The sequence below is a fragment of the Cyprinus carpio genome, chromosome A12 (assembly GCF_018340385.1).
Source record: "Cyprinus carpio isolate SPL01 chromosome A12, ASM1834038v1, whole genome shotgun sequence".
NCBI lineage: Eukaryota > Metazoa > Chordata > Actinopteri > Cypriniformes > Cyprinidae > Cyprinus > Cyprinus carpio.
In genome coordinates, this window is record NC_056583.1 from 1773507 (window position 1) to 1785992 (window position 12486).

Genomic DNA, 12486 nt, shown 5'->3' on the forward strand with positions numbered 1-12486 from the left:
GAAAAAGACCTGAATTTGCTACAGTAATGACATGCTGAAATATATTACAAATTAATATTAGTAATAGGCTGCTTCAAAGTGAGAAGAAAAGACGAACAAAAGAAGATTTGACTCAGAGTTTATGTTTAAAAAGTGAAGATACAAATTGTGCCCTTTGTGTCTCAGTACGGTTTTATTGCTATTTTAGATCACACTTGTTGATTCGTACAGAATGTGCCGCATTGGCCTTAATATGAACCTTTAGATTTCAGGTAATTAAATCACAAAATGATCTCAAAATCTTACTCAAATCACTGAAAGAGCAAAAAAAAAAAAAAAGCTTGCTTACATTTATAAGAAATCCAAAAGTCTTAAAAAACACACTGAAAATATGGTCACTTTAGACTTAATTTGTTTACTGCATTACTAAACATGATCTGACAATAAAATACTCCCATGGTATTTATAATTTCAACACTAATACATTTTTAAAATCAAAAGTTGTATCTATTAACATCAATGCACGTTCAATTAACAATTGTATTTTCATTAACCAACAGTAATTAATAAAAGTGTTAAAAAACAGTGCTCAATACACTAACAACTGAGACATACCTAATATGATTTTAATGATTAAAATCCTGTAGTTTTAGGATTTAGAAAAAAAAAAATCAAACAAATCTATGATATTAAATAAATGTACAAATATTATAAGTCTGTAATAATTCTAGGACGACAATTAAAAATATATACATATTTATGATTAGTATTACTTGCACAAGCAAGTTAAAGCAAACAGGGAACTTCTCAAATATCAGACATCCTAAACTCCAAGTTAATGTTTATGGTTTTAATCTATTATGTGAAAATCAATGTAAAAGAATATAAAACATTATGCACTTTTTTTCCCCCAGTGCTCTTAAGTCTTCTGAAACCCACAGCAAACACTAAAACCGCAGACGTATTTCATGTGTAAAACCTGTTCAATAGAAAAATTTGCAAAAGAAGGCAAACTAACTACATTTGAACAAACTGCATGGACCGCTTTGTAAATATCTGGACATTCAAATAGTTTTTTGTGATTGAAGTGTTTTATATTATTGTTATTGTTAAGATGTATAAATATTCCTTTGATGTGGAAGCATTTGGATTTAAGTGGTGCTTTTGGCTTTGAGCGTGTTGAAACGGAGTACCATAAACACGTTTCAGCAGGCGACCGTTAAAAGAACTCTGATAAGAGATTGTTCATTTGTAAAGGACAGGAGTGATGCAGAGACCCCTTCGGTCATTAGAGTTCATGATATGAATTATGTGTGAGGTCATATGGCCATGGTGTTGTTCCTGTGTGAAGGACAGTCCCACGTCAGGCCGTCCCCGTGAGGAAGATGACCGGAGGGCAGCAGAACTCGTGTCAGCCAGTCACTGGGGGAGAAGAAAAACGTTCATTATTATAGACAACTGAAAACAAAAAAAAGCAGATATTATAATATATTTAATGAGAATTTTTTTACCTACATCTAAATTGGGGAATAATAAACGTGGGACAGTGATAAAAAAAAAAAAAAATCTCACCTCTGCTTCTCAACACCAAAAAATATTTTCCAATTGTTAATTTTTCCACGGTGGTACGGATTACGGAAAACCTGCGAACAGACAGTTGTTTACACAACGGTTTCTTCCAAAATGAGAATACAACTTGTTTTGTCTAACTTCATCTCTAAAAAACAAAACAAAAAAAAAAACTATATATAAATCAACATTATTATTATTATTATTATTATTATTATTATTATTATTAAATTTATAAACAGTATTGTTTCATCTCTGAGAACATGAAAGCAAAATAAAAGACAAAAAAAAAAAAAATTAGATTTAGAAATTCATTTTGCAATTTTGTTCATCTCCTAAACAAAAAATGAAAATAAAAACAAACAATAAAATTACTATTATCATACTATTACTATTATTATAAAAGCATTAAAAAACAGTGTGTTCACTAAGACATTAACTAATGTTAACAAATGAGACATTACTGTAATGTGTTAGCTAATATGATTAATTAATAATTTACATTTGAATTATTAAAATCCTGTAGTTTTAGGATTTAGAAAAAAAACAAATCTATGATATGAACTATATATACTTGTACAAATACTACAAAAATGATATATATACATTAAAATAAAAATAAAAAACTATATATAATCAACATTATTTAAAAAAAAGAACATGAAAGCAAAATAAAAGATGTAAAAAAAATTATATTTATGAGATTTAGAAATTAATTTTGCAATTGTGCTGCTAAATTGATATAACTTCATCTCCTAAACAAAAAATCTAAATAAAATTACTATTATTATTATATTTATTATTATTATGAACAACATAATACAACTTGTTTTGTCTAACTTCATCTCTGAAAAACAAAAATAAAAACTATATATAATCAACATTATTATTATTTTTTTTTATTTATAAACAGTATTGTTTCATCTCTGAGAACATGAAAGCAAAATAAAAGATGTATAAAAAAAAAAAAGATTTAGAAATTAATTTTGCAATTTTGTTCATCTCCTAAACAAAAAATGAAAATTAAAAAAACACAATACAATTACTATTATTATAAAAGCATTAAAAAACAGTGTTCACTAATACATTAACTAATGTTAACAAATGAGACATTACTGTAATGTGTTAGCTAATATGATCTTGTTTTTTACATTTTAATTATTAAAATCCTGTAGTTTTAGGATTTAGAAAAAAAAACAAATCTATGATATGAACTATATATATTTGTACAAATATTAAAAAAATTATATATTTATATATATATATTAAAACGAAAATAAAAAATTATATATAATCAACAAAAAGAAAAAAAAACGAAAGCAAAATAAAAGATGTAAAAAATTTATATATTTATGAGATTTAGAAATTAATTTGGCAATTGTGCTGCTAAATTGATATAACTTCATCTCCTAAACAAAAAATGAAAATAATAAAATTACTATTATTATTATTATTATTATTATTATATTTATTACGAACAACATAATACAACTTCAAACTCTGTGCATATTGCATTTTGTGCTGCTAGTTTTATACGTCTCCCTGAAAACAAACAATTAAAACATTTTAAAATCAAATTCGATCAAATTATTATTATTAATACTACCACTAATTTTTCCAACTGCATTCAGTGACTTCAAAGTGTACACCTTTGTCTTATTTCTTGTGAAGCGGTTGTTGTGTTCCGCACATCCCTCTCTTCTCTCACCTTGCCCTTCAGTCGCAGTCTCTTCCTCTCTTTGCGGTTGATGTGTCTCTCCACGCTGGTCTCTCCTCTGCTGATCAGCATTGCGTGCCACAGTGTCAGGCCTCCTAACGCTACAGCCACCGAACTGAAAACACGGCACAAACGTCAAGCACGGGATCACAAACACAAGTCAGCCTGTGAAGAAAGAAGCCTTACCTGGTCAACACCCAGAGATAAACCAGGCTCTTATGAACCATCCTCTCCTGACGGGTGAAGGCAGGCGGAGGCGTTTGATAGGAGCTTTCAACAGAACAAAAGACTCACTTTAATAAGATAATTACAGCTAAAACCACAACTTTCACAGCTAGTCTACAGATCATCTCTCTAATGTTCTCCGCTGCTACAGACACTGTGTGGACTAGTGATTCTTCATCTACTGTCTGCGGCTGCAGTTCACTGGGCAGCACTCTTAAACTCAACGATCAGCAGCTGTGATGCATATTATGATGCATGTGATATCTGCAATTATAGCCAACCTAAAGGTGGCTAAATCTGGCTTTTATTAGTGGGTCTAGTAAATATCTCAGTGCCTGTGGTGTCAGGTTAACACATAATCTAGGTCTTGAGGAAGAGTCTCCAATGCTTTGCACCACAGATTCTCTTGTAAGAGCATTAGTGCAAACATGAAACAAACTGAAAACAGGCCGAGCTTGTATTTAACCCGGAACATTCCTACAGCAGCTGAAGGTATTGCCCTCTAGGAGTCTTGCCGGTGTGAAGCTGCAGCCTCTGAGTAACGTACAGTAGCTTCTACCTGATGTGAGAATGAGATATAGATTAGCCCCGCCCCCGGGACCGCCTCCCCCTGAGAGTGACCGTCCCAATACCTGCCTGACTGCAAAAACAACACAAACGCAAGCCCACCATCCACCAGATCCACCAAAAATGCTTTCTTTCATTCATCAAGGATGCATTAAATTGATCGAAAATGAGAGTTGATACATTTATAGTGTTTCGAAAAATTAATATATTTCAAATAATGATGCTCTTAGAACTTCCCGAGAACAGATGCATCACGGTTTCCACTAAAATATTACACAGCACATCCGTTTTTTAACATTGATAATAATCAGAGCAGCAAATCAGCATATTAGAACAATTTCTGAAGATCATGTGACACTGGAGACTGGAGGAATGATGCTGAAAATACAGCTGCACATCACAGGAATACATTACATTTCACAATATAATCACATAGAAAACAGCTGTTTTAAACTGAAATATTATTTCACATTTTTACTGTATTTTTGATCAAATAAATGCAGCCTCGGTGAGCCGTAGAGACAGAAAAATCTAGTGCATGTAAATCAACAGAGAACACGATCTGAAGCATTCAGAGCTTCGCTCCACAGAAGGAGCTCATGAAGACTGACCTCGATGGCGTTGTAAGCGTCCAGGAACATGTCTTTGGCACTGATGCTGCAGTAGATGCAGGCCATGGTCATGAACAGACAGAAACTGAAGAAGTAACGGTGGTTGAAATGACCCACGCAGTTATTTAACCAGGCTGGATGAGAGCTCAGTTAAGAGAACACGGTCACATAATAATAAAACATTACTTTATTTTAACGCATCGTAAGGTTGTTTTTGTTTAATAGCCGCTTCACAAGGATACGACAGTGGTGGTCCATTTTCAAAATACATCTGAGATGGAAAAAACACACAAGAAATGCATTATTTTATTTCAAACATTGTTTTCATAACTGATTAAACTGACCTTTTCTTTTTTATTTTTGTTTTGTATGATTATGAAGTGTGTGTTTTATTTTGATTTTTTTAATTTCATTCATTATAAACATCAGTTTTATTCCACATCTTGCCGTGCAAACAGCATGCACCTGATATTTCAGTTCAGGGAGGTCTGGGAGACTTACGCACCGGCTGCAGATGCTGCAGTGATGGGTTCTAGCTGGTTTGGGAACGATACATTTTTTACAGAGCGTAACAGTTGGGATATCAGTCTTTTCCTGAAACAGAACACATACAGTCACAAACACTTATTAATAATGCTAAATATTAAAAAAAGGATTTTTGATTTAAATACATTTGCAAAGGACTCAAAAATAATGATTTTCCATTCATTTTTCATATAGGGATATTAGAAAGTGTTCATTTAGGAGATATCAGCCATGAAACAAACCAACCAGCTATGGGGAGAAACACAACATTACAAACTTTAAATTGGAGCAAGAAAAAGTATTTGAATTTTGATTTTTTTTTTAATATTGAATAAAATGTAAATTAATATTTAAGTAGGCTGAAATTGAAGGGAAGCTGATAGAATTACATCGAATTTCAGTGGAGTGATCTTTGTACTATTTACATGTGAATCTCTGATTTTGGAGATTTCTTTGCAGAATCGTGGGTAATGTAGTTTTTTTTTATTTATTTATTTAATTTTTTTTTAAACTAGGAATTCCATTGTTAAACCTGTTTATTTAAAAAAAAAAAACAAGCTGAAATAATGCTGGCTGATAACTTCGACAGAAGCATATTTATCTATTAACAACCTCTGAGCTCAGAGTAAGTGGTTTGTTTTGTTTTTTTAGTTATCCTTAAATATCTTGTTAATCTGTTGAGCATGTTGAGTGTGTTTTTGTGTTTTTGAGTTTTAGTGTTGTATTGTTTTGTTTTATTGATATGTGATACTAAATATAAATTAAAAAATAAATAAATTCTTTAAAAAAATACATACATATATACACACACAGAGAGAGAGGATAAAACTAAATAATTAAAAACATAAATAAACTATAAATAAATAAATAAAAATAAAATAAAAATACACACACAAAATATATTCCTAAATAAATAAAAATTAAAATAAATAACACACACACACACAAAAGATATTCCAGAATAAATAAATAAATATATTTTTTTTATTTTTGAATATATCTTCTATATATATATATATATAGATAGATAGATAGATAGATAGATAGAAGATAAAAGATATTTAAGAATATATAAATTAAATAAATAAAAATTCTAAATAAAAATAAAATAAAAATAAATACACACACAAAATATATTCCTAAATAAATAAAAATTTAAATAAAATAAATAAATAACACACACACAAAAGATATTCCAGAATAAATAAATAAAATATTTTTGAATATATATATATATATATATAGATATAATATAATATATATATATATATATACTATATATATATATACTATTATATATTATATATATATATATATATAAGATAAAACTAAATAAATAATTAAAAACATAAACAATAAATAAATAAAAATTCTAAATAAAAATAAATACACACACAAAATATATTCCTAAATAAATAAAAATTACAATAAAATAAATAAACAACACACACACACACACACACACAAAAGATATTCTTAAAAAATAAATTTTTTTGGTAATATATTTTTGGTGTGAGAAATACCTGCGGCGGGAACCCCGGATATGTGGTGGTGGCTTTATAGTAATGATAGACCAGCATGAGCAGGTTCCAGTGTCCGTAACAGAGGTGCCAGAGGATCCAGTGAACGGGGTACGTGCTGAAGATGATGGGCAGCACACACAGATACACGATGATCACCACGGAGCTGGTCAAGACGATCACCAGAGACACAAACACCTTCACCGGGAAACAGAGAGCAGGGGTCAGGGTGCTGAAACACAGTGAAATACATGAACGGTTCGGTATTCCACCTACCACTCCAAACCAGCGGGTCATGTTGTCCACCAGCCAGTAGATGGGCTCAAAGACACAGTCCAGCGCCGTGTCTGAATTGGTCAGCACGTTGTAGTACAGGGACTTCAGCAGCACCCTCCAATAGTGCCACAGGTCCCGTAATCGGCTCGGCCGCTTCCTGCGTCCTCGTCTCGGACAGAGTCTGAACCAGCGCAGGAAGAGACGCATGACTCTGGAGAGGAACCACCTCCAGCTGCGCATCCCACCGCCTTCAACACACAACCACAGGAGCTCAGTGTGACACACGCTAGCAGCTCACACACACCCGAGCTCTACAACACTGACAGAAACCAGACACACAAGCTTCCTGACCTTCAGGGGCTTCATCAAGCACACAAATCCAGTAAATAATACAGCAGCACAAAGCAGCGAAGCCTTCTGTGATTAACACATGACTGATGATGATCAACAATTATCACTCTACTGATTAGATCACTGAGACAGCACTGTCTTCTTCTTCTTCTTTTAGTTGTATTATTGTTACAATGTGTGAGAATAAAGTACCTCCCTGAATGAAGGGGAAAACAATCAAAGAAGACGTTCCAGAATATTCCAGAAAAATAAATACATAAAGGAGTAAATTTATTAGATATTAATAAATATTAAAAATGTATTAATGAAAAAAAAAATCAAAAACACACAGAGTATATTCCAATATATCCCATAAAAGCAAATGAATAAATAAATTCAATTAAAAACTAAGTAGACACACACACACATATAGAAGATATTCCAAGTTATTCCAGAAAAAAAAAAATTTAATTAATTAATTAAAATAAATTTTAAATGTTTAAAACTTAAATAAACCCACATACAGAAGACATTCTAAGATGTTTTAGGAAACTAAATAAATTAGTAAATAAATAAAACAAAGCACACACAACACACACACATATACATATATATATATATATGTACATTCCAAGCTATTCTAGAAAACTATATCAATAAATTCATAAATGAAAATATTCCAGAAAAAAAGTAAATAAATAAGGAAAAATATTTTTGGGATCTCTTCTGAAGATCTTTTTCAGGCACACAGACTGTAATCATGTAAAAGTCCTTACCCAGCTGTTATGATTTCTGATTCTCTTATCAAATAGATATATTCAGAAAGGCCCGAACAAAAACTGTTCTTAACTCATCTGCACACAAACAGAGACTGCCCTGAAGCCCATTTCCAGACACACACACACACCTTCTCTGACATACAACAGCATTAGTTTGATTAGATTAAACATAGCGAGCTCAGAATACATGGTCGAGGGCTGGGTAACTATCACACAGGAATATCAACTAATGTCCGAGACAGAAAAAAACACTCTAAATATTTGATCAGGTCCTTGGCGGTTCACCTAATGTGACAACAACCAGCTTAAGAAAGGCTTCGAGTCACAAGAGCAGTGTAACCCGGCACTGGACGCACTTCCTCGGGAGGACAATCTGATACGGCCGGTGACTGATGAAAGTGAGGATTGGTTACAAGTTATTTTTAATCTACGCCTCGCGGGACATCTGGCCGCCCGTACACACTTCTTTTTTTCCAAATGTTACAGGTGGAAGGTGAGCTTGTGGCAAAAACAGTTGCGTGACGTGACATGATGATGTCATCTTGAGGTTACCATGGTTACCAAGTTGTTACAATAAAAGAAAAACACTTTTAACTCACTGATTTTTTAAATTATTAATTCCATATTATCAGTTTGAAATTTAGAAATTAAAAAAACAAAAATAAGTGTTGTTACTGTTAACTATGTTTTTAATTATTGAAAACTATTTAAAACAGTTGTTTTTCACTGAAATAAAAAATAAATATTAGAAAATAAAATTTATTTAGAAAAGTTATAGAAAAAAGAAAATGAAAACCACATGGCAACTAAATGAAATTAAATTAGAATAAGAAAAGAAGTTCTAAATTACTAAAACTGAAATAAATAGACCTAGATAAATGAAATTTAAAAAAAAGACTAAAATTTAATATTCAAATAAACAAAACCATAAATAATAAATAAATATTACCACTGATTCAATATATTTGTATCACAGGGTTAAGGAGAGATGATGCTTGAATGTAAACTATGTTCAGTATAAAGATATTAATGTTTTGATAAAAAAAAAAAAAGAAGTCATTTTTGCTATGAAATAAGAATAGACGTATCGAGATTACGCAGAGACCAAAGATATTCAATATCTGATCAAATGCATCCATAATGCAGTCACGTGCATCCATTTAAAAATAGATATCAATTAATAAAAAATAAATAAACACAATAATTAATAAATAAAAAATATCTTATATTTAAACTTCTTTGTCTTAATCGATACTGAAGTGTTCGATATCTGATCAAATCCATCCATTAAAAAATAATAAAATATAACAATGATTAAAACAATGATATTATAAATGACTATTTAATATTTTAATATTAATATTAAGTCTACAGTATACTTTCCTGCACATTGTTGTTTATAAGCATCTTATTTTATTCTTTTTTTTAATCTTACTTTTTCCATATATTTTTTTGTATAATTTTCTTGTGTTTGTGTTCTTTAATAATTGCACTGTCCATGGAGCGGACCTGACTCACATTACATTTATGCTCTCCATATAACCATGCATGTGACAAATAAAAATCTTGAATGAACAAATAAACATAAATAGATAAACAGGCGCAATTTATTTGCCTACAAAAATTAATCTAAGCATTAAATATTCATCATTTGCTCACCGGCATGCTCCTGTTTGCATGGATTAATTTACACAGACACCAGCCGAGTCACCAATCGCTTTCTTTTGAAGGAAAAAGATGGATGGTGACTGCTGGCTGTCCCATTCATTCATAAAGTGAGTGAATAAAGACATGCATCCACTGAACCTACTGGACCAGACATAGATGTGTTTGCATGGGAAGCATTCTTCATTGCACTGTAATTGGGAAGTCTTACAGCAGAAACTCTCACTTATCCTGTCAGCACATTGACTGAACATCACTCCAGCACACTTCAGGACTAATGGAAACATGAATATAATACGAGATCACTATCATCTGTCTGCACTGGAAGCCCACACTTGACCCGGTTCCACTGTCGTGGTTATGATTGACACACCGAGACAGATTATGATCTCAGGTGTCACTTCTGATCAGAAGAGAAACTTTCCACTGCAACGGAAGAACAAAGACAACTCAGCTCAGACAACGGATGAATACAGGTGCTGCTCATATAATTAGAATATCATCAAAAAGTAGATTTCACTAATTCCATTCAAAAAGTGAAACTTGTATATTATATTCATTCATTACACACAGACTGATATATTTCAAATGTTTATTTCTTTTAATTTTGATGATTATAACTGACAACTAAGGACAATCCCAAATTCAGTATCTCAGATGTGATGTGTGTGTGTATTATTTTAGTTAAATACAAAGAAAGGATTTTTAGAAATCTTGGAAAAGTATGAACTGAACTGAACTTTCTATGGGGTAAAGGTCAGGCGAGTTTGCTGGCCCCATGTCTTGCATATGTCTTTGTGTAGTGGTTCTTGAAGCACTGACTCCAGCTGCAGTCCACTCTTTGTGAATCTCCCCCACATTTTTTAATGGGTTTTGTTTCACAATCCTCTCCAGGGTGCGGTTATCCCTATTGCTTGTAGACTTTTTTCTATCACATTTTTTCCTTCTCTTCGCCTCTCTGTTAATGTGCTTGGACACAGAGCTCTGTGAACAGTGAGCCTCTTTTGCAATGACCTTTTGTGTCTTGCCCTCCTTGTGCAAGGTGTCAATGGTCGTCTTTTGGACAACTGTCAATTCAGCAGTCTTCCCAATGATTGTGTAGCCTACAGAACTAGACTGAGAGACCATTTAAAGGCTTTTGCAGGTGTTTTGAGGTTAATTAGCTGATTAGAGTGTGGCACCAGGTGTCTTCAATATTGAACCTTTTCACAATATTCTAATTTTCGTGAGATAACTGAATTAGATTTTTTCCTTAGTTGTCAGTTATAATCATCAAAATTAAAAGAAATAAACATTTGAAATATATCAGTCTGTGTGTAATGAATGAATATAATATACACAAGTTTCACTTTTTGAATGGAATTAGTGAAATAAATCAACTTTTTGATGATATTCTAATTATATGACCAGCACCTGTATGTGAGCGCGCAGACCCGTCAGGAAGCATCTGAAAGCACATTACAGTCACGAGCGCTGCTGTCAGTCACTGAAGCGCGTTCACATCAGGCGGAGCTCAGAATGCTCGGGGAGGGACACGGAAAAGATTAATAAGATACGTACCGAGAACTTATTCGACCGAGTCGCTCATGTAATGATTCAGGTCATGTTCACAGGGGAATGAAACACATGAAGGATCAGACGTTCAAAACAGCGCACATCTCTCTTCTATCGGCTCACAAACTCTGCTGCTGGAGCAAGAACCAACGGAACTTCCGGTGCTTACCGCAGTTTTCAAAATAAAAGTCGCGGCAGCAGCGCTCGAACGTAAAAATCACACTTATCTCTCCATGATATTATTTATTTATTTATTTATTTATTTATTTATTTATTTATTTATGTTTACTTAAATTAATACAATTCAAGACAGACCAAGCATTGAGGCTCATGAGATTTATTTATTTATTTATATTTATTTATTTATTTATTTATTTTTACTTAAATTAATACAATTCAAGACAGACCAAGCATTGAGGCTCATGATATTTATTTATTTATTTATTTATTTATTTTTACTTACATTAATACAATTCAAGACAGACCAAGCATTGAGGCTCATGAGATTTTTATTTATTTATTTATTTATTTATTTATTTATTTATTTATTTATTTTTACTTAAATTAATACAAACTCAAGACCAGACCAAGCATTGAGGCTCATTAGATTTTATTTATTTATTTATTTATTTATTTATTTATTTTTACTTAAATTAATACAATTCAAGACAGACCAAGCATTGAGGCTCATGAGATTTTTTATTTATTTATTTTTTTATTTATTTATTTATTTATTTATTTTTACTTAAATTAATACAATTCAAGACAGACCAAGCATTGATGCTCATGAGATTTTATTTAGTTATTTATATATTGTTTGTTTGTTTGTTTGTTTGTTCTTGGCTTGATAACATGGTCAAATGCACAGCAAGTTCAGAAAATGTTAAATAAAATAAAGAACAAAAATGCTAAAAAATAAATACATTAAATAATCCTAGAATAATATTTGGAGAGTTGCATGAATTTGAAAAGCTTTACAATTTATACTTGTGTTTTCGGGGTTTTAAAGTATATCTTAAGTTCAGAGCTATGGAAGGGCAAATATGAGGAGTAGCACTGAAATAAGATTTCAAAGATTACTAAATGATGTAATTAAATTTTTCTGTAATATTACATAAACGAATACATACATACATACATAACTTTTTGGACCCACCCAGAAATTCTGT

The 12486-nt window shown here is 31.6% G+C and overlaps 1 protein-coding gene across 1 annotated transcript; it reads right to left on the reverse strand.

The window, feature by feature from the left end:
- Positions 1-1160: 1160 nt before the first annotated feature.
- zdhhc16b (zinc finger DHHC-type palmitoyltransferase 16b) lies at positions 1161-11481 on the reverse strand. Its single transcript, XM_042767098.1, has 10 exons — positions 11324-11481; positions 6990-7237; positions 6717-6911; positions 5174-5262; positions 4911-4939; positions 4669-4802; positions 3452-3537; positions 3257-3380; positions 1552-1622; positions 1161-1401 (listed from the first exon to the last, which is right to left on the reverse strand). Exons 2-10 carry the CDS (start codon positions 7227-7229, stop codon positions 1299-1301), a joined length of 1071 nt encoding a protein of 356 aa, XP_042623032.1. The 5' UTR covers positions 7230-7237; positions 11324-11481; the 3' UTR covers positions 1161-1298.
- Between the last annotated feature and the right edge of the window lie 1005 nt (positions 11482-12486).